The sequence below is a fragment of the Melospiza melodia genome, chromosome 22 (genome assembly GCF_035770615.1).
Source record: "Melospiza melodia melodia isolate bMelMel2 chromosome 22, bMelMel2.pri, whole genome shotgun sequence".
Classification (NCBI taxonomy): Eukaryota; Metazoa; Chordata; class Aves; order Passeriformes; family Passerellidae; genus Melospiza; species Melospiza melodia.
The window spans coordinates 11,364,369-11,387,376 of NC_086215.1; the positions used below are offsets into that span (position 1 = coordinate 11,364,369).

The window sequence follows — 23,008 nt, forward strand, 5'->3', positions numbered from 1 at the left end:
TTGTCAATGTTCCTTGTACCTGCAGGTTGCTGGAATTGTTTCTCAGAAAGTGGGGTATGAGAGCTGCTCATGCAGAGTTTGTGCAGGAAATCCTGCTTCAGCAGCTGGTTTTGCACCTGGAAGGTATTTCTCTATTTTTCAGGAAAAGTTGCACTTGGGGAGATTGATTGTAAGGGCTTTGTGAAACATGATCTGGTGATCCCCTGGGATGTTCCAATGCCACTGAAGATGGATTTATCTTGACAGTTGTTGAATGACAAATTGAAATCTTTTCTTTCCCAACAAGGGAACCCTCATTAAGGAAATCAGCTCCAGCAAGCAGCAGCTGGTGGGATGCAGCAACTTGCACATGGCGTAACCAAAATTCCCATCTGGCTGTCGTGGTGCCAGCGCTGCTGGGGGAGATTGGGAAGCACTTCCAAGCCTTGGCCCTTTCTGTGGTGCCTTGGAGGTAACTGATGGGGGTGTAAATATGTGAGTTTATTTCTGTAAAGGGGAGAGAATCTGTAGAGTTCATTTGGGGTTTTTTAATTAATTAGCATTTTCTTCCACGTTCAGAGCAAGGAACCTGCCTGTTTATTTAGCAGCTACTGAGGAGTTCAGAGTGATTTTCATTGTGTCCCATGAGAGATGGAGGATTAGAGTGTGAGACATCAAAATGCTCCTTGTTCAGATCACGTTGGTAAATGTGGTGCTGTTAAATGCAGGTGTTTGTGGTGTCAGGCCCTAACTCAGGTTTGCTGTAATGCACAGCACAGCAGCAGGACAATTTAAAGGTTTGGCTCTCCACTAATTTACAATTAAAACAAAAAAAAATTACCTTAAAGCAGCTTGGGGATGTATCATTAGATAATGACACTTGTGAACCTGAACTGGTACAGCAGGTCTGGGCAGAGATCCACACCTTAAAGATGAAGAGGTGCTGCTGTGTGAGTGACAGGAGGGGCTGGAGCTGGCGTGTGTTTGGCAGCTCCCGGAGCACCCTCGGCACAGGGACGTGTCCCGGGGTGCTCCAGCAGGGATCAGCAGCAGCTCCAGCCCAGGAGCCGCCTCCAGCAGGGCCCAAATCCATCACAAAGGGTGGGAAGGGAAGCACAGGGTGCACTGGGCTGTGGAGAAGCAGCTTGGTGTTGGCAGGGTGAGCCATTGCTGACTGCACAGCGGTGTGGCAAGAGTGGTTCCCAGCGCTCCGTGGGCGCTGTGCCGGTGCCATCCCAGGGCTGGGCTGGGTTTCCTCCTTCCCTGTGTTCATTCTCTCCCATGAATTCATGGTCATGGTCAACATTGCCTCTTAAAAAGGAGCAGAATATTATACAATTGCGCATCAAATCCTCTGGACAGGGTTCCAGAAGCTGCCCAGAGAAGCTGTGGCTGCCCCATCCCTGGAAGTGTTCAAGGCCAGGTTGGATGGGGCTCGGAGCAACCTGGTCTGGTGGCAGGGAGTGGAACAAGATGCTCTGTAAGGTCCCTTCCAATCCAAACCATTCTGTGCCTGTGAAACAGATGGAAGCAGCAGATGCTTCCCCTGGGAGCTCCTGTGCCCTGACAGCCCAGTGAGCTCAGGCCAGGCTGCCGTCCCCTTGGTGACAATCCTGTCATGTGCTCTCTGCTTGATCATGCCTTTCTTTAGAATTGATTTTATTATAAGAGGAACTGGCCAAAGGAACAGCAGCTCTGGAGGCTGCTGGGGATGGTTTGGTATAGGGAAATTGAGTTTGGAGCAGAATTAAGGGAGAAAATACTTTCTCTTGTAATTCAAAAGCTTTCACTTCAACTGTAGGACTTGTGAGCTGGATGTGAGTCCTGGAAAATGGCTGGAAAGAGGGCAGGGCTGCAGTGTACGTGTGTGAGCTCAGTGTGAGTGCCAGTGAGTGTGACCTGGGCTGGGACACAGCCCGAGCCCTGCAGATCCAGTGTCACCAGGAATCTGGGCACTGCTGGGGCGGGAGGGACTCCAGTAACTCGAGCTGTGCTGGACCAGACCGAGCTGGACTGAAATAAACCTGGAGAGGTGACCAGCTCTGTGAGCCAGGGCTGTGATTCACATGCCTGGCAGAGAAGCTGGTGCCCAAATAAAAGGGCTGAGTTCAGAGCTGTGATCCCAGGGGGTCACTGCTGGCTCCAGCAGCGCATCCAGCTGTGGGCTGCAGGTGTGATGCAAACCCCTCGTGCTGGGGTCCTGCACCAACCCTGCACCCTGGGGTGCAGCACTGCAGCTTCCCCAGTGCCACAGGGAGAGTCCCAGCTCTCCAACAGGTTTTGTTACCCATCCATCAGCAGTCGCATAAGGAGCTCTCCCACTCTGGGAAGCAGTGTGGAGCAGGAGCTGCTTCAGCTCTGGGTGCCGGATGTGAGTGGTGGCTCTGGAGGCCTCACCCCTGTTCCTGGTGAGGGCTGCTGGAGCCTTTGGGGCTGTGCAGGTGTGTGGCTGCTGCTGCACCCCAAGACTGAATTATTCATGGCAGACTTGCTGTGCTTATGCATCATGTGGTTTCTTGGTCCTTATGAGCTGTAGCTTGGGCATAAACCACATTTATGTAGCTGTGAACCTCTTTTTGCCCTCTGAGGAAGGGCTGCTCCTCAGGGAATCTGTGCCCGGGAGTCCTGAAGCCACAGCAGCTCCCACACACCCCAGGTTTGGTTGAATTATTTATTGAGCTCCTCCTCGATGTGGCTGTGCAGGACAACCCCAGGGCTGTGCTGACCCTGCTGCTTCAGCCATGCACAACCTCAGCCCCTTCCTGCTGTGCAAGGGCTGGAGAGGAGTTTTGAACAATTCTCTGGATTTCTTGGCTGGGATGAGACTTTTTGCTCTGTCCCCATGGCCTTAGTGGGGTTGAGGAGCTGCTGGACCCCCAGAAGCCCCAGGCAGCTCCTCCATGAGGTGTGCAAGAGAGGGGAATAGTTCAGACCTTCAAAATCATCCTTCAGAGCACACCAGGTGGCTGTTGCCATGCTGTTGGATCTGTGTTGCAGCATCCCTGTTCCATCTGTGTTTCCCCCTAACAGGAGCTGGTTGCCAGGGTGCCTGGGATGAATCACGGGGTGCTCTCTGCCTGTACCCCCCTACTCCTGGCGTCCTCACAGACAGGCACTTAACTCCCCTGCTCCCACACACTGGGAACATTCACCAAAAAAAGAAAAAATGCACAGTTCCCCCTGAAATCTGTGCTTTAGCCTCCAGTGAACCTTCCCCATCCCTCTTTCCCCTTTCCTGTCAGCGACAAGCAGCACCCACTCCTGCCAGCCCCTTTTTCCCCCTGCAGCAGCCCTGGGCCTGGTGCAGCCCAATCCATAGGAGGTTTGAGGTGTTTCCATCCAGGCCAGGTGTCTGGCAGCAGGACAGAGCCCTGCCTGTTGGAGCTCTGGTGCTGCAGCTCTGGCAGCCTCAGTTTCCCTGGCGCTGTCACTTCCCGGGCCGAGCAGTCCCTCAGATTCCCATGGGTTACCCTGGGCTGTATTTGTAGTTTGCTGGGCTAAAAATAAAATCCCCAAGTGTTGGGTTCCCTGATCCCAGCCTCATGGAAGGAGGGATGCCCAGGAGCCCCCAGGAGGGGTCTGGTGGGGAGTGTTGCCTGGGGCTGTGATGCCTTGGGGGCTGCTCCCATGGAGGGTTGATAAAAGTTTATTTTTTGGAGATGATGTAGCTGCTGCATCACTGGCTGCTCTTGCTCAGCACAGAGCCTCGTGCAGGACTCTCATCCCACTAAAAATACTTCCTGTGCCTCATCAGGGTCAGTGTAACAGAGCCTGTGAGTGGAGGGATGGAGCCATCAGTGCTCCTGGCTGTGGCTACCAGCTGGCACGTGAGGAAACCCCACATGGCCCAGCTCTGAGGAAATGTGCTGCCAGATCCCCCTGAAGAACCTCTGTATGCAGCATTGGTTTGTGCTGGTGCTGAGCACCCTGTGTGTGTGCCCAGCAAACATTCCTGCCTGGTCCTGACCGGTTTCCAGGCTTTGGTCCCTTTTCAGCTGCCACCATGCCGGACACAAGTGCTGGGCACGGCAGGGCAGCGTTCCAGAGGGAGGATGTGGAGGAGAAACGGGCCTGAACGTGAGGGGCTCAGTGCATCCCCTCTGAGGAGAGACCCTCACCCATTCCTGGTGCCAAGGGAAGCCAAAGTAAGTAATTTCTCAACTGTTTTCTTAATCTGGGGCATTGTGAGCAGAACTGAGGTCCAAGGGCAGTATGGGGGAGCAGGATCTCATCTGTCCCTCTGGCTCTGTCCCAGTCCCACCACACCACCAGCACTGGGCACCTTTCAGAGCCGACGTTCTCCAGCATCTTCCCCCTCCTGACTCCGTGGCTCTCCTGCAAAAAAAAACCAAAAAAGCCAAGACCCCGGTGTGGCACTGCCTTGCGGGGCTGCATCTGAACGCTTTCCCTGCACAAAACCTCGCAGCTTTAACCAAAAGCAAAGCGGGAATTTCTGGTGCCGGCATCGCCCCGCAGCCCCCGGCCCCCTCCTCCGCACGCCTGATGTCACTCGGCAGGAGCGTGAGTCAGCCGCAGTTGCCGTGGAGATGCCGGCGATGCCGGGGAGCGCAGCGCTGCCCCGCGGCCCCCAGCCCTGCCCGGGGAGCGCCGGGCACCGAGCCCCCCGGCGCTGAGCCCGGGCCGTGCCATGGGCTCCCATGCCACGGGGAGCTGCCCCGGGACCCCCGCGACCCCCGAGGCTGCGAGGATGGCGGCGGCGGGCGGCGGTGAGTGAGTGATGCTGCAGGGGATTCACCCGTGAGGGGCTGCTCCCGGGGGGCTTTGGGCGGTTCGGGGTCCCGGAGCTGCCGTGTGTCCGCCCGGCAGGACAGACAGCGGCACCAGTGCCCCAGCCCCGGGGACAGGGGCGTCCTTTGCAGCACCCCCTTCTCCCCGTGCTCCTGGGGGTCTCATCACCCCGATTCCAAGGCCAGCTGAGGGCTACGGGCTGCTCTCAGCCAGTTCTGAACCCCAGAGGGAATGGAGCCTGAGGCAGGGGGTGCTGGGCTGGCAGCAGCCTTGGCACGCGTGGGGAGCGGGCTGGGATGGCGCAGCATGGGGCACCAGGGCTGGGAAGGCACAGCGTGATGGCACCAGGGCTGGGATGGCACAGCACGGGGCACCAGGGCTGGGGTGGCACAGCGTGATGGCACCAGGGCTGGGAAGGCACAGCGTGATGGCACCAGGGCTGGGATGGCACAGCACGGGGCACCAGGGCTGGGATGGCACAGCACGGGGCACCAGGGCTGGGAAGGCACAGCGTGATGGCACCAGGGCTGGGATGGCACAGCACGGGGCACCAGGGCTGGGATGGCACAGCGTGATGGCACCAGGGCCGTACAGCCCCACCCGTGTGGGCAGCACCCGCAGCCGATGGGCCAAGTGGGCAGCTCTGTGGATGGGGACAGAGGGGCCAGCCCTGTCACAGCAGGATGGGGCCATCACGAGCCGTGTTGTGCCCATCCCCAGGTACTGCTCATGGTGTTGTGGTCACTCTCCTTGCTCAGACCTATCCTGGTGTGGGGCTGTGTTCCTCCCACATCTCTGCCAACCTCCAAGGCCGTTGGAAAGTGTTGTGAGGGGAATCTGGGGCTGGGCACCCCAGGGCATGCAGGACCCCCTGTGTGCCCAGCTCTGCAGCAGGGATGGACACACTGTGTGCCCCTGGGCTTTGCCATCCCTGCCAGGGGTGTGGGGACCAGGCTGGCCACTGCCCACCCCTGTCCTGGATCCTGATCTGAGCTCCATCAGCCGGAGCTCACTGCCAGGGGATCAGAGGCTCTGGCATGGTTTGCTTTCCTGCTCGGTGTCTCAATTTTACAGTCGTCAAGTTCTTGCTGTAAATAAGACCTGGATGAGCAGGATGGAGATGTTTCAATCCCTCTGACTAATTTGTACATTCCCATATTTGTCTGGCTGCAGATTTAAGAGTGTTGGAGCATGTGCAAGCTGGCTGGGGCCCAAGCGGGTGAGGAGGGCAGTGTTTGCCTTGGCACCTCCCTGCAGGCAGGGCAGGAGGGAACAGGGCTGCCAGGTGAAGCCTTTGGCTGTGGCACAGAGCTGGCAGCAAGGGAAACTGGAAGCTGCATCCCACCAGAAAACCAGGAGCTAAAAATACTGAACAGGAATGAGGCAAAATGCAGTGGGAAGCCACTGCCCACCCCCGCCAGACCTGCTGTGGGGGAATTAGAGGAGCTTTCATTTGCTTTTGAGGCTGTTTTTGCTGGACTGAAGCACATCAAAATCACCCAGAGCGAGTTTCTGTGCTGGACCCAGGTTTATATTTGTGGAGGAACAAGCCTTGAAATCCAGAAATTGCAGCCCTGTCCTCAAAATATCCTCTGTATTGCAGGAGCATAGCTCAAATCTGCCACAGGGAATGGGAAGTGCTGGGTCAGGTACATCCCTCCCGTGGCTGGGATGGATTTTCCAGGGCCTGGCAGGCAGTGTTTGCCTCTGTGCATCCCCTGGGGGCCTGGAACAAGGCAGCCCTGGATTTGTTCCCTCCCTCTGTGCAATGGATGTAGAACATTTTGGTAAAATCACTGTGTTGTAACCCTTTTGGAAAGGGTTGGCTGAGTTGGCTGTGGATTCCCAAAGGTAATGCTTAGCAGGGGATCAGGATGTTGTTTTTGAGGATAACCACGTGCCAGCTCATGGCAAGAGGAGGGCTCTGTGCCATGCTGATGGATGCCAGGCTATTCCTGTGCCAGGGATTCGTCCTGCTCCACAATCCCAATGGCATTTATTGGGATGGTGATGCTGAGTATGTTCCATTTTGCTCTGGGCTCTTGCACCTTGCACAGCCAGGAGCAGGGGAAAGATGTTGTATATTGTAATACAATTATTTTTTCCTTGTTTTTTTTTCTCCTGTCTTTCACTTATTCATTAATTTCCTGTAATGTTTAAGTGGTGAAAAAGTTAGTGATAAGTCATTCTGTCTTTGCATAGTTGTACAGTTGTGGTAAATATAGTTTTACTCAAAATGTCCTTAGGAAAAAAATGCATTTTAGAAAGGAATCATCTGGGGAAAAAAAATCAACAGTCCCCATTGAAACTGATTTGTTTGAGCACTACCCAAATGTAGTTGCTAAAAGTGGTTTAATGAATATAAAGATACATAGAAAGATAGAAACATCTCATTTGCTCATTAATTAGATCATAACAACACTCAGAACCCTTTCAGCACTCACCCAGCTCGTCCCTGGGGTCTCCCTGCTTGGGGGTGCCTGAGGAATGACAAGGCATGGTGGGATGAGACTCCCAGGAGAACCTGCTGGGCTTGAGTGCTATTGACCCATTATCCTCCTAAACATAGTCCAGGGACTTCAAAAATAAATAATCTCATGGATAAAAATATCTCAGAGATGAAACCCCCTCCTGTTATTGATGTGGGCGCTCAGAACCCACCAGCAGCACTTCCAGAGCTGTGATTGCTGGAGGTAACCGGAGGCCTGGGGATGGAGCTTCCCAGAGCTGGGGAAGGAAGCTCTGGCTCCCAGCAAGGAAGGCAGGCAGGGTGAGCTGTCACCCCTCCCTCTGCCAGCTCTTCCCCCTGGCAATAACAGAGTCATTAATTAATGTTTGCACAGCACTTTGAAGATAAGTGCTGAACACAAGTATTCTTTTATATGTGATGGGGCTTGTCCCTGGCTGGGGGAAGCCCCTCTGTGTGAGGAGCAGAGCTGCCTGTGCTCCCTGCCCATCCCATTTCTGGGGTTTGATACACATCAAACACTCCAAGCAGCGGAAAAAGAAATGAATCTGAATAACTTGTTGCACTCATCAGCATAACAGCTGAGTTGCATATACATCACCTTTGGAATAACACAAAAGCATGAATGAAATAGAGCCCTACTACCTGCACTTCATTTGTTTTCTTTATTTACATGAAAAATGCTGCTCGTGGCCTGTGGTTCCCTGGTGCACAAGGCCTTGCCGCTGCATATTCCTGCCGAGCCGCAGGAGTGGAGATAAGGAGCTGCTGACAGCGGCGCTGCGCCTCAGAAACGTTCCCGTGCTGCTGGGAATGGCACTGAAGTGACGCTGCCATTACCAGGAATAATGTCCTGCTCTCTGCTCCCCGAGGCTGCCTCCCCGATGGGCTGTCACAGGAAACTACTTTGTACAAGGGAGGAAAAGACACGTGGAGCTGTCAGAGCAGCGAGAGCATGAGGAGGCTGCCAGCCCTCCCACTCCCCCTCGTGTGATGGGACCCAGGCTCCTGTCAGTCAGGAGATATTTCAAATGTCTTCTTGACCACATCTCCTTTTCTTTCTGGATTTTCTAGTAAGATGTAACTTTTGTTTTGATCTCCGTGGTATGTTTAGGACACCAAATCTTATGGGCAGAGAGGAGACAGACCCCAGGCCGTGCCAGTGTTGGCCCCACGCTGTGACCTCGGGCTGTGCCCAGGCTCTAAGTCAATCCTGGCTGGGGATATTAAGTGCTCAGCACCGGGGCAAACGAGGCCCTGCAGAACTAAGCACAGGCAAGCAGCTACAGCAGGGTTCAAAATTAGTCCAGGCTGAAAATAGGGCCCTGAGGAGAGAGCTGCAAGCAGCCAGGGCTGTGAGTGAGCATGAGCTGCTCGCTGCTCTGCTGGGGCCATCCCCAGCTCTCATGGCTGTCTTGGAGATTTTGCAAGGATAAAAGATAGAAATGTTCATTCATCTGAGTGTTTTCTCTCCCTGCTCTGCAGAGCACAGGCAGCAGCTGTTGGGCAAGACTGAAGGCAAAAAATCTCTTCCCAGAGAGAGCCACCTGCCTTTATTGGCTGCTGAGGACAAGCTGTGGCTGCCCATCCTTGGAAATGTTCCAGGTCAGGTTGGATGGGGCGTGGAGAAACCTGGGATAGTGGAAGGTGTCCCTCCCACTGCAGGGGTTTGGAACAAAATGATCTTTTAAGGTCCTTTCCAACCCAAACCATTCTTCTTCTACATAACCAGGACCTATCTTCAGCCTGTAAGTCCCAGGCCACAGCACATTTATATTTTTACACAAGATATATTTTTTTACAGCATTAATTTAGATCTGTCCTTGGGGACATCAGGTATTCTGGGAACTGATATTCTCATTCTATTTGTAGTCTCTCAATATTGATAATTGAAAGGAGGTGGAAGAAACCAAAATCCCAGGCTTTTATCCAGAAAACAAGCACAAGGGTCCAGCTTTGCTACCTGCAGTGAGTGTCATATTCATGAGTGAATATGGTGATTTCTCAAAGGCATTGCCTGCCAGTAATTAACCTTAGAGCTCTGCTGGAAGACAAGTTGTGTCAGTTCACGTGTACACCCACTCAGAGCGTGAGGAATCCAGGAGACTAATAGGAAAATTATTTCATGTACAAAAGCAATGTATTACCATCTTCCAGAAGAAAAGCCTTGGAGCACAGAAAGGAACAAGCAGCACGCAAATTACAGATGAATTTGCTGCTGCTGAATATGGGAGAGTCATTTATTTTCTCATGGAAAAGGCAAACACACTCAGCAATGCACTGGTGACCCTCCCACTTTAAATGCAGGCTTTTTATCTCCAGGACAAGTTTGAGGACGCTGGTGTGGGATGATGCCGAGTTCTTGACAAACCACTTCATCATCACCCAGAAAGATTCCCAAAACATCAATTTTGGCTTCCACTTAAGGACATGCAAATGGCCTCAATAGCAGAGTTTGAGGGAATTACCACAGAGGAAGAAGTGGCAGCACATTCCACACAGACTGGAAGAGGTGCAGAGAGGAGAAAAAGGGGCAGAGCAAGAGGGAATTCCAGGGCCAGGATCCTCCGGGCAGCAGAGGCCTGGGAAAGGAGAGCGCTCCGCTTTGTACTTTTTCCGTTTTTTATTCCAAGAGTTTCAGGACTTGCGGTGATACTGGCTTGGTTTTGTGAGGGTTTTCTGTCACCTTCCTAGAGCATATTTTTTCTCCTGATAAGTTTAACAATTGGATCCATTCTCTACCTCAAGGAAAAATATGTCAGAGGAAGATGCAGGTCAGTTTTCTACTGCTTACACCTTCACCCTCAACACAGGTCACCTGCTCCAGGAATCCAAGGGCTGTTCTGTTCCTATTGCCCAGTCCACCAGGAAAATGAAAACATTCTTCTCAAATATAAGGGGATTTGGATTCGGCCTTAATGCTTAATCTAAAAACAAGAGCAGCTTGTTCTGATGATAACCCCACAAATCGAGAGCCTGTAACGACTGTGTTGAAAACCAAACCCTTTGAACAGAGATTATTAAACAACCAGCAGGTTGTTTGCAAAGACAATTTAATTGCACACAATCCTGCAATATGGAAGAGTGATGGAGGCTGGAATAACCTTTGGACACCAGATTGTATTTCCTGGTGACATAAACAAAGAATGCCCTCCCCTTGCACTTTGAGAAGACACAGGGAAATAAACGTTAAATCTTAAAACAGACCCAAATGAATCTTTAATGATTCTGAAATATTCATATAATCTACCAGTTACATGCAGCAGGAAAATAATTTATGAGAATCATAACAAAATTAGGTAGAATAAGGTCAGTCTGCTATTGTGTTGTGCAGCTAAACTTATAATCATGGTTTCAGTAGATGGATATGAAGATAATTCATCTGGCCAGCGCAGGCATTAAAGGCTCGAAGCTCAATCATGCAGCTTCACTTTTCAGACGAGCCCTAAAAGTCTCTTGTCAAGTGAGCTAATCTGCAGGATCCGGTTTTGATCACGAGCCTGGTACACAGTGGTGGCCAAAACTGCAGAGAGCTTTGGGCACCACAAGATAAGCAGGATCTAAAGCTGTCAGAGAGCATCCAAGGGAGGCCATGGGGATGGCTGCGTGTCTGTGCGGGGACCGGCTGCAATCAGTGATGCTGTGGGTAACTTCCAGCTCAGGATATTCCATGATTCTACTCTAGGACTTGATCCTGTGGGTTCTTTCTAGCTCAGAATATTCCATAATTCTATTCTAGGACTCTGTGACCCCTGCTTGCCGTGTGGACTGCAGGACAGTGGGAGATGGGGCTGAGAGACAAGAGTGTGTCTAACAGCAAAAAAACCCCACGTCTTGAACCTGTCACACATTTCTTGCGGCTGTTACAGATCGCAACATAAATCAGGGAAAGAAATTCTCTGTTTGCCAAGAAACATAAGATGTGTAAGTCAGGTTTTGGCCTGAAAAACTGTCTGATATCCTTTGATGGTGAGCAGGGAGTAACTCAGCAAATCTTGAAGGATATTATTTGTAATACCATGAAGAAAAGTATTGCTGGTACTTTTTGATACAAATCCAGTGTTTTATTGAGCTGTGCTGACAGTAGAGAGAAATTTCAACCCTTCCTGCACTTAATAAAATGACTGCTTTGGTACAGAGGAATCTATCAGGCACCTAAAGGTTCCCAGGGCTGGTGGTTTTAGCGGGGAGGTAATTTCTTTGGCATTTCTATGCTTCCCTACATCCAAAGGGGAGGTTGGGATGTGACTCCGTAGGGTGAGGATGGGGATGGGGGCTCAGCAGCCCCAATTCCACCTCCTACCCAGGAGCTGATTCCCAAACCCCTGCATTTCCCCCGGGCTGTGGGCTGGGAGGACCAGGACCTGCCTGACAGGTCACAGGAGTGGGACACAGCTCAAGTCACTCTCATTCCCCCCATTTTTAACCAAAGACGTTCTTTCTCCATCACAACTCCCACAGGCTGGACTCCGCTTCTCCCACAGCAGCCCTGGTCACCACCTGCCCGTCAAGATGGGGTAGAGGGCAGAGCTGTGAGGGCAGAGGGACCGTGATGGTTGTGGGTGCGTGAGGTGGGGCGGCTCCATGAGGATCGTGGGTGTGCCAGAGGTGTGTGTCCCTGAGGGGCCGTGGCTCCGTGAGGGGTCGTGTGTCCGTGAGTGTTCGGGGATCTGTAACGGGCTGTGTGTCCGTGAGGGTTTGGGGATCTGTAACGGGCTGTGTGTCCGTGAGGGTTCGGGGATCTGTAACGGGCCGTGGTTCCGTGAGGGTTCGGGGATCTGTAACGGGCTGTGTGTCCGTGAGGGTTCGGGGATCTGTAACGGGCCGTGTGTCCCTGAGGGGCCGCGGCTCCGTGAGGGGCCGTGTGTCCGTGAGGGTTCGGGGATCTGTAACGGGCCGTGGTTCCGTGAGGGGCCGCGCGGGCGGCGGGGCCGTGAGGGGCGGGTCCGCGCTCCCTGCGCGCGCGGGCCGGGCGCGGTCTCCATGGCAACGGTTGCCTGGCGCGCGGGCGGCGGGCGGCCGGGCACCCCTCGCGCGCGCGCACGCGCAGGCGCTCCCGCTTCCCCTCCCCGCTCCCTCCCGCCTCTCCCTTTTCCCGCCGAGCGCGCGCGCGCGCGCCCCGGGCCGGGCGAGGCGGGAGCGGCGGGAGCGGCGGGCGGGGAGGGAGGGGGGGGTCGGAGAGAGGGCGCGGGCGCGCGCGCGGGGCGGAAGGCGGGCGCATGCGCGCGCGCGGCCCCGAGCGCTGTGGCAGCCGCGGCCCCTCGGCGGCGGCGGCGGCGGCGGCTCCGTCCGTGCCTCTCTCACCGGCACCGGGCGCCGGGCCCGCCGAGCCTCCCCACCCCCGCCCCGCCGGGGCTCCGGGCACCGCCGTGCCCCCTCCTCGCGCCGGGGATGAGGCGGCGGTAGCGCGGCAAGGTGAGGCGGCGGGGCCTGCAGGCCGCGGCGGGCGGGGGGGAGCGGCGGCGGCGGGGGCTCGGCGGGGGCCTGCGCGGAGCCGGCGCCGGGTGGGCTGCGCCCCCTCCCCGCCTCCCCCGCCCTCGCCGCCGCCGCCTCCTCCTCCGCCCGGGTGGGGCGGGGATGCGGGGAGGGGGCGCCGCCGGCCCCCGGCGCTGCTCGGCCCGGCCATGGGCGTGCGGGCGCGGAGCCTCTGCTGCTTCTCGGGGGCGCGGCGGGGGAAGGAGCCGCAGGTGCTGCCCCGGCCCTGCCCCGGCCCCGGCGCGGCCCCGCGGGCGGGGAGGGGGCGGCGGTACCTGCCCGCATTGTTCGGAGAGCCCCATCCTCCCTTTATCCCAGCGGCAGGTGACGGGGCTGCGCCTTGCTCCGCTGCCTCGGCCCGGGGCTCGCCGAGCCAGGCCCTGCCCTTGACAATAAGGGATGCTCGCCCCGGGCTCCGATGCCTTTTGATTTCCGAGCGGCTTTGGAATCGCTACATCGGCCCTGCCGATGGAAATCCCGAAGGATGCCGGGCCTGTTGTGTGCAGCCTGGCCAGCCCCTCTCCTGTGTGCCTTTAGAATGGATCGTCGGCTCGTGTAAAAGTCTCTGCCTTTTGTTTTTGTTTTAGATGGTGGATGTTGATGTTTGTGCGGGTGGAGATAGTACCAGAAGAAAAATGGATGCTCTGACAGATAGTGCAGTTGAGATTGTCCCTTTGGAGCTCTATGATTCAGCCAGAGCAAAAATAGCTGCTAATCTACAATGGATCTGTGCTAAAGCCTACGGAATAGGTAAGATCACCTCCGTCAAGAAGTCATTCTTGATTTTGTTCTTGCTTTTTCTGTCTCCCCTGCTGTTTGAGGAGTAATTAAATTTGGCTTTGTTTTAAATATCAATAATATGGCAGCCTGTTCTCCTGTCATACTGTATCTTTGCTGATACCTTAAACAGGAATAACGGGACTGTATGAGATGCCCTGAATCAGCAAAGCTAATGGTGAATGCTCCCAGATGGTGCTTGGCAAGAACTGCCTGCCTCAAAATGTTTAAATCCTTGCTTTAGCTAAGCAGACTTTGTTCCACAGGGCTTTATGTCACTGCTTGCAGGCCCCAGGTCCCTCCAGGCTTTAGGTTCTTCCTTGTCTGGTCGTCTTGGCCAACAGATGCTGGGACCTTGACACCCTTTGTATGCTCAGTTAGAAGTTCTTTTATATCACATTATGATTTTACATTCAAAACGTTCTAAAAAACAATCCATTTATGTTTAGCAACATTCTTCTTTTGTGGAAAGAAATGTTGAATGAGCAGGTGTAGTTGGGGCACTGTGACATTAAAGAGCAGGTTGTAGGGGATAGAGGAGCTCTTCCTTCCCTCACATTGCCATCAACTTTTACTGTCAAACGTGGAAAGATAAATATTCTTGGAGTATATTTGTACAGTGCTTTCTGGCAGCTGTTGAAATATGCTCTTTTGTTTTGAACTAGATCTGTCTCGCTGTACAAGATGCATCTGGAGTTTAAGTAGCTTCATTGTGAAGAAATGGGATGCAGTACTCAGAACAAAAGACATAATAAAAACGTGTATAGAGTCTTGTTTTGGAAAATGAGGTGGCCCTGTTAATCTAAGTCTAATTCTCCAAACTCATAATATGCTTAATGGATTAGCACTGGCTTACTTGGTGACAAGGCTGAAGAAAAGTGGTCCATTCCTGCCATTAAATATTAATCCGTGCTGGAATATTTTTTATCAATTATTTTTCTTCTTAAACATTTCCAGCCCTGTCAGTGTCTCCCTCATCTTGGTGATTGTGGGCAAAAAAAAAAAAAAATAATAATGGGGTTTACAAGCAACAAGAGGCACAAAAACCCCACGGATCAGATGATGTCTGAAAATGTGGGAATTTGGGAGGGTGTCAGTGGAGCACTGATAACTCAAAGGGACAGAACAGCCCTTCCTGCTGTAAATATTTCTCACTTACTGGAATTGTTTGTAACATTTCCTGAAACTTTTTAGCCATCCCTGATAAAAGAGCTGTTCCAGACCTGGGGATGCACTATTTATGTTGTGACTTTGTGTCGAAGGAGAGCTGATCCTAAATGGGCAGGGGCTGGCACGGATCCTACGCTGCAGAGAGAGCTCGGTGGCCTCGTGCTGCTGGGTGCTGTCTGCTCCAGCACTCAGGGCTCTGTCTGAACCTCTTGGACCAGTTAATTGCTTAATGGCGAGTCTGTTTATGCTCCTGACAACACAGGTTGTAAAAGTATTTGGCTTTCCTGTGACTAAAAGCCAAAAAGAATCAGCTTTTCCCGTGGCAGAGCTGGGATCTCTGGCTGCATCAGCCTCTGCCAGTTATTCTCCTTGCAGTTAGGCTTCTTCACATTACAAAGAACAACATTTAAATGCCACAAACAATAGGAAAAAGTCATTTTTTCCCCATTGGTGTCTGTGTGTGTCTTAGCAGGACTGTGGCCCGTGGAAATGTAGTTTGATTTTTGAAATGGCTCCTGCAAGTCTCTGTCACATGTTAGCCATTACTGCTGGAATAGCATTGCACAATCCCTAGAAATTTATAAGCCTCTTTAATTCATAGAGAGATGGGTTTAAGAAGGTTTCCTGTGTGATTATAATTTTGAATAATACTTGAATTTAACACATTACTTGTCATCTCTCAGGGTTGTGTTTTAGTTTTAAGTTATTGGCTGTTGTTCAGTGAGTCTTGGGCAGCTACAATCAGTTGTGATTTTATTATTTAAAATCTCACTATGCAGATTAAAGGGCTTGAGGACTTTTTATTATTTTAGACTTGTTTCTGGTTATTTTGGTAAAAAAAAGCTTATCTGTTTGTAACATTTAAACACTTCTGTTCTGAAGTAAATCTTACCAGGTTTCCATAACGGCCTTCAAGTGAATGAATATTTTTCTGAAATGTTAGATTTGGATTTGATTTGTGAATTGACATAATTTTGTGCCCTAATCCTTCACATTCTGGTGCATTTCATTTTCATCTGAGCTCAGGTAAGGCTGAGCTCATGGTGAAGAGTGGAAAGGGTCAAGACCAGGAATTTGATGCTGGTGTAGACTGTTACTGAAAGTCATTCATCACTGCAGGTTCTACCTGCAACTCTATTTCCTCTTTGCTCCTAAAGGATATTTGAATTCTCAGCTTCTAAACTGGTATTTAAATAAGAAAATTCTTCATTCATCCTCTGTTTTTTTTCCTCAAGGACAAATCACTGGGAACATGCATGACAAACACTTTGAAGTCCTAGTTTGGGCTTTGCTTTGTTTGCTAATACGAGATGATGCATCCTCCTTATTTTTTTTTTCACCTTCTGGCCATGAAAAGAGAATTTTGGTAGCCAAACAACGGAGCAGCTACACAAACACTGCCAGAATTCTACACAAACTCCTCTTGCACAGGAGCTGGGCTGGATGGTTTGTTCCTGGAAACCTGCAGCTCCTGGCTGGCACAGATGGGCTCCAGAGGGAGGTCCTACAACTGCTTGTCTGGGTTCCAGAAGGCAGAGGGGAGGGATGGGTTGAAGGAAGGGTTTTCTCCACTCACTGTCATCCATCTCCCCAAATAAATCTGGGAGTACTGACACAGATCACTCTCACCCTGGGCACATCTGGAAACCTTCTGTAGCCTGGAAAGGTTCTGAGTCCCTTTGGCTGAGACAGTGGTTTGAGAAAATGGAGTTTAATTAGACCAGAATTAGCTTTTTTCATCCTCAGACTTTGATGAGAGCCCAACAGCCACTTCAGGGAATTGGAACTCCTGATGTTTACAGGGTTGAGGAGCAAAGCTGCCACTGAGAGTGGGGACCTGCATCTGACAGAGGGTGAGTGTGGGAGGGCTGGGGGGCCTTGGCAAGCCCTCCATGGGCAGATCACTTTTCCACAGTGTTGGAATGATCCAGATTGCCAGGCAGGAATGAGGCCTCACAGCAGTGGGAAGGGGACATGGCCCTTCAGCCCCACTGGAGCAGCAGCAGTTGGAAAGAACAAACTCAGGATGGTTTCATTTGGTACCACTTGTATTATTTGGTAACCACTTGTATTTGGTAACACTGAGTATTATTGTGTGAAGTTTACAGGGGTGAAGGATCCCATAATTATTATTTTGTTTCTTCTGCTTTATCCAGGATTGTGGCTTTATCCTTGATCAAAAGATATGGTAATAAGTGCAGTCACTCTCCCAGCAGTTTGCAGAGCCTTTAGCTTGGGGTTTTCCTGCCTGTTGTATATAAATCTTCATGTGTCCTGTTCCAGATCACTTACAGGCTTTAAAATTCAGTGCTGTAATGAGAACCAACACAAAATATTTATATTCTGGTGGTCCTTGTGCTGAGAAGGTGGAGTTAGTGCTCAGCCTGGCCATTCAGCAGTACTGAATAATTCTGGGAACAGATACTGATACTGATGAAATCCTCCTCAGAATGTGAATAAGCTCCGTGCTGTTTACCAGGACAGCTTGGCTCCCTTTCCAGGTGAAACCAGTTCTTCATGCTTCTGCAGGTAAAATAACATCTGGGCTGGATCCACCTCTCACTTCAAGGGATAAGTCAAATTTGTTCAGATTACTGTATTTTTGTTTATCGAGTCAGAATCTGGTGCTTGTCTTTGAACAGGTTTTTGTAAGGGAGATGATAAAGAAATGCTCCCTCCCCTGAAGCAAGGGGAGTCTGGCAATAATTGTGTCTCTGACAGTTGTTGTAAGTTGAATTATTTTTGTAATCCTCTCAAGGATTTTTTTGTACTTGAAGATTTATACTCAGAGCTGACAGTTTTTGAGATACTAGAACTCATTGATACCATGGAACTGACCAAAACAATGGCTGAATGAAAAATTTCAATTGGAGGCTTTTTATAAGCAAAATATAAGGAAAAGATTTAATTTAATCTCCTTTAGTATGATTTGTTAAACTGCTGAAGCAGAAACTTTTCTAGCTACAGCTTGGGTGTTAATTTCTCAGGAGTTAATTTTTTGTGTTGATTTTCTCCAAAATCCAAGGCATAAATGTGTAAAAACTCAATTTTTAATGAACAGACCTTTTCTAACCTCCAAGTTCAGTTATAGGTCATGGAAAGAAGGTGCTGGAAAAGATGCTGATAGAAACTGGGGCTTGGAAAGCCTGGGACATTTTCTTCCAAAAGAGCATTGGTACATTCTGTAGTGACACAAGCACAAAGCCTGTGACACCTTTGGTTTTTCTGGTCCATAAAAAGTGAGGAGAAAAGGCACCCATGATATCAGGGGCTGCTTTGTGGCCATGGTGTGTGATTTAATTAGCACTGGTAAATCTGATGGGGTGTAGCTGTTCTAAAGGTGACAGGGGATTCCTGGGGTTCCTGGCAGTGTGGGAATTTTGTCATTTTTAACGGGTTGGAGAAGGAGCAGCCCTGGGTGCTGCAGGTAAGGATAATTAACAGGTGTGAAAGGTAAGATCAGTGTCTCTAGTTGCACTTTCAGATGCAGATTTCAAATATTGAAGACACCTCTCAATTAAAGCTCTTTTTTTGTCTGTTCTGTGTTACCCCTTTTGAGAGAGCTGCATTGAGTACAGGACATCAATTATTTTTGGAAGTTTCCCAACTCAGAACTGTACACTTACTTAGCATCCTGTTTTCATTACAAGTTTTCCTGCCATTTATTTCTCTTTTATTTGTGCCTGTCACTATGTCCAGCATGAAATAAATTTGAAATAGTAAAGTTAGTATTGTCACTCTTGGGCTTTGATGTGGTTTTTATATCTTAATTTTTTTGTGGATCATTAGTCAGGACATAAATCAGCTACAGGGCTGTTCCTATGTGTGACAGGCAGAAGTGTTCTATGTACTAATGTGAAAAATAAACCTGGGCAAGTGTTTATAGTGAAATAAATTGCAATTATGGGAGGATTAATGTTGATGAATAACTTCCTGGGATAGTAGGAAGTGAAATTATTAATCCTGGTACTAAAAGTTCTTCCCAGCCAGCCCTACCCTTAATCCTGGTCAATCCAAATCCATTCAGTCCTTAAGCAGTTGTGTGGAGATCAGAAACATGAAATTAGAGGAGTCTTCAGTATAAAAGAAAAAGATTCCAGGTTTGTTGACTGGGCAGGTTGAATGACACAATATAAGTTGGGATTTTTTTTCTTCTTTTTTGTTTGTGTGTTCTGGGTTGTTTGTTTGGGTTTGTGGTTTTTTTAACATATTGATTTCTGTGACATGGAATCTCCTCACTAAGAACTAGATCCATTTAGTGCTAGAAAAGGCTTTTAAAAATCATTGAAATGGAGCTGCTTTAATCAGAAATTGATGTGGGAGCTCTGCCTGCCCCTGTCAGGGGGGCTCAGCTCGCATGGCCTCTCCTGTGTTAGTAATGTGTGTGAAGACCCCAATCCTATGGATTGCTGCCCTGCTGGGCGTGTCAGTGCTGCAGAGAATCCTTTTTCCTTGCTGTGTTACACTCTATACATTAATCCCAGTCTCTCTACCTTGTGGAGAAGGGAAAATCCCCAGGAAAATCCAGACTGAGGGGCAGGAGGGATTTCAGGGCTCTTTGTCCACCCTTCCAGCCCAGTTCCAGGCAGTCACCTCAGTTCCTGAGCTGGTGGAGAGCAGGTGTGGGAACAAAACCCCTCATCCAATGCTTCAGATTGCAGACTTTTTGGAATTTGCATTTTTTTTGTGTTGTTTTTAAAAAAGCCTTTAAATTTTGGAGTGGTGCTCATGCTCTGCCAGAGATGTACAACCTCATGGATATTTTATGAGCTTGTATTATTTCCTTCCACAAATAATTCTAGTACAAAGCAACGTGTCTTTGGTTGTTAAAGGTGTAGCTGCTTGTGATGAACTAAAATGTTGAATTATATGAGCTGCTTTGCATTTGGATTTTTGCATCTTTCCTCACTCTTTAGAAATGGAAGCTCAAGTTCTCTATCTGGAAATGGGAATGGCCATTAACTGGAATGAGCTTTCAACAGCCTTTGATTTTAGGTCAGGTTGACTAATGTTAAGAAGATTAAAAATATTTGATTTTATTATGTGTTTCACTAAAAATGGACAGCCATGTTAACAAATGCTACTTAGGTGGTGCCAGTGGGTTTTATTTTGTCTCTTCCAACCACCTTCAGTGGAAAGTCACGTTCAGTGTCAGAGAAAGGAAAAATAATTATCTTAATTTTTAAAAATTTCAGAAAGCTTTTTAAACTTTCTTCCCATTTTGAAAAAGGACCAGCGCTGTCTGAGGAGCTGTTAGACAACACTGGTTTGCTGCATATTTTTATCTAAGTGAGATGTGGTTCATGCAGTAACACTGTCTCCATCCCTCTTCATGAACACCAAATGCTCTGCAGTATTAATTATTGTGTGCCTTATTTTGCAGCTCAATGTATGGGTAGGAGTTTCTTGGAATGGGAAAATTTAATTATTCTGGAAATGAGCTGAATGAAAAGTAAATATGCTGCCAAATTAATAATTCTTTTAAGTATAGATGTATGTATTTAAAATGAACTGTTTAAGTGACTTTGGGGAAGGATATTCAGAGTGACTGGATAGCATCAAATAGAATTTTATGTTTGAAATTTAGGAAATGTCAGGCTTCTATTAAGACAATACACTTGAGGCTAGAAAATATTTTTCTTGGAGCTGCAGACTCTCATTATTCCTGCTCAGTTGTTATAAAGATCAATAGCTTCCAGGCTGATTACCCAACATGAGGAGAAGGATTTATTTTGGGATATAGAGCAAGGGATGGATTTGAGATGTCTTGGACATATTTAGAGTGATTGGAATATTGGTTGTTGTTAGTGCCTTTCTCTCCTGCCAGCTCTGAGCTGTGCTGGGAGTAGTAAAAATGTGTTTATGGCTGGTGGTGTGCAAGGGTGAGGCCCTCTGTGTTGCTAATTTTAGCTTCTTCTGAATTACTACACTCAGGGTCTAGGATCAGTTTGATAAAATCCTCATACAACTTGTGGAAATTGGGCCAAGGCAGAAAAAGTTCCATTTTAGACTTGGTTTAAAGTTCCTGCTTATTCTAAATGGAGTGGTTTTGCTTCCTAGGCTTGAATTATTTAGAAGCTGGAAGCTGCAAGAGTTTGATTAATTCTCTTGACAAAAAATAGATAATTAGCTGGTTGTTTTGTGAAATGTTCAAGGTTTTACTCAGATATTTTGGTCTTTTCCTTCTGAATTGCCAAAATTCATTAAAAAATTGGTGCCTTGGTTTAGAGACCCTGTTGGTGGTGTAGCCTTGCAGTTCTCCAGTCGCTGTGCACAGATGCTTTGGGATTTTGCTGTGAAGATACGGATGAACCTTGTCCATCTGACACCCATTTGAACCTCGTCCATCTGACACCCATTTTAACCTGTGATCCAACACGAAAATCCCAAATACAATGCGAATCCCACTCCCACGTGGGCCTGCCCACTCCTGGTGACCAGCCCGTGTCACTGCTCTCTCTGCCCTTGCAGACAACGTCCCGGAGGAGCTGAAGGACCCGTTCTACATCGACCAGTACGAGCAGGAGCACATCAAGCCCCCGGTGATCAAGCTGCTGCTCTCCAGCGAGCTCTACTGCCGCGTGTGCAGCCTCATCCTCAAGGGGGACCAGGTGGCAGCTCTGCAGGGACACCAGTCCGTGATCCAGGCGCTGTCTCGCAAGGGGATTTACGTCATGGAGAGCGATGATACACCTGTGGCTGAGTCTGATCTGGGCTCTGCACCAATCAAAATGGTTCGCTTAATTAAATCCACCTAATCATCTTCTTTTTATTTAACGCTAGTTAAGAGCTCTTCACTCCGTTTACTATTTTAATTTCTGGGTCGTTAACCTTAGCAATGTTTTGGTTTAAATACAGTCAGAACATACCATTTTTAGAAGGGATTTTATTTTCCAATCCTCTCTATTTTCCTCTTTCAGAGTTCTCATATGGCAATGATTGATGCCCTTATGATGGCCTACACTGTAGAAATGATCAGCATTGAGAAGGTGGTTGCCAGTGTCAAGCGTTTCTCTACATTCAGTGCCTCAAAAGAACTGCCCTATGATTTAGAGGATGCCATGGTTTTCTGGATTAACAAGGTAAAATTTACTTTGGGAAAAGCCTGCCTGTCTTTTCTTGTCACCTTTCAGATTTTTAAAATGGATTCTGGTGTGTGTCTTCCTTTCTTACTTGTGCATTTCTACCCTTCCTTGTACTTTAGCAAGTATCTACTTTCTAGCATCCCTTCTACTTGTTTTTCTTAGGGAAGGATAAAGCTGGTAAATTTAAAAATAAAGAAGATAATCAGGAGCTAACTTACAAAAACTTTAAAAAATAGATTCTTTATTCTCAGAGAAGTTGCTATGAGGTGTTTTTTTGGTTGGTGGGGTTTTTTTTTAGGTGAAGCCTTGTTTCATGCTAAATAAGAGGATGGACTTAACTCTGACTTGGTGGAACATTTAACAGAAGTGCTGGAATTTTTCCAAGGGCAGCAGTTAAGTTACTCTAATTCTTTTGAGTGACAAGAGTCACATTCCAAAGGGAACGTGTCCTTGCAAACCCAGGATTGTGATTTCAGCTCCTTCTGACTGAGATTTGGTCTAGAAAACTGCTGTGCCATGCTTTACTATGAACTTTTTATGTTTGTAGCATGAATTTACTACTAAAGTAACAGAAGCAAGGAGGACACTTGTGGAAACATATTCAGTTGTATTTTAATTCATTTTTCTCTTTTAGGTGAACCTTAAAATGAGAGAGATAACAGAGAAAGAGATTAAATTAAAACAACAACTAATGGAAAGTCCAGGGCATCAAAAGGTAAAACAAATTTGTCTTCAGTTGTGATATTGTGTGTTGATGATGAATGGATTTAAATATCAGTGTTTTCTTTGTCAGGGAGGTGTGAGGGCTCCAATCCTCAAAAGTGAGATTTTCTGCATGCACTTTGTTTTGTCTCTGTCATCAGTGCCCTTCCCTGCCTTGAAGCCCACTGGTATCTCCTGACTTTCCTTTAAGTTTCAGTAGGATGAAAACAACTTGTTTCAACTAAAATAACCTGTATCAACTGTCTGTGGGTAAATATGACTCAGCTTTCACAGCACAAAATATATGTTATATATTTTGAAAGCTCTTGGGGCATGTTCTTTTTGCATGTTCTTTTTCCAGTGTGTATTTAGGGACTTATTCAGGTTCTGTCCAGGAAGGATACTCTTGGCATTCAAATGTTATATGTGTGTGTTTGTAGTTTTTTCCAGCTTTTTCCCTTGAAATTATATTAGAATGCACTAATATTGCAAACTATAGCACACTTTCATTTCTGGAGAATGTCAAATAGGTCTTTCTCCAACATAATATCTATCTGAACTCCTAATCTGTGATTTCATAAAACCTTAAATTACAAATAACATA

The 23,008-nt window shown here is 48.8% G+C and overlaps 1 protein-coding gene across 4 annotated transcripts in view; it reads left to right on the forward strand.

The window, feature by feature from the left end:
• Positions 1–4,581: 4,581 nt before the first annotated feature.
• CAMSAP1 (calmodulin regulated spectrin associated protein 1) overlaps positions 4,582–23,008 on the forward strand; it is a 32,548-nt gene continuing 14,121 nt past the window's right edge. For 2 of the 4 annotated variants that reach the window (XM_063174806.1, XM_063174807.1), the window contains exons 1-5: positions 4,582–4,706; positions 13,258–13,420; positions 21,089–21,351; positions 21,538–21,699; positions 22,337–22,417. In XM_063174806.1, the coding sequence (XP_063030876.1) occupies positions 4,638–4,706; positions 13,258–13,420; positions 21,089–21,351; positions 21,538–21,699; positions 22,337–22,417 (738 nt within the window). In that variant the 5' untranslated portion in view covers positions 4,582–4,637. Of the gene's footprint in view, positions 4,707–11,764; positions 11,804–12,522; positions 12,611–13,257; positions 13,421–21,088; positions 21,352–21,537; positions 21,700–22,336; positions 22,418–23,008 lie in introns of those variants that run through there. The other 2 variants (XM_063174808.1, XM_063174809.1) reach the window with 2 other exon arrangements.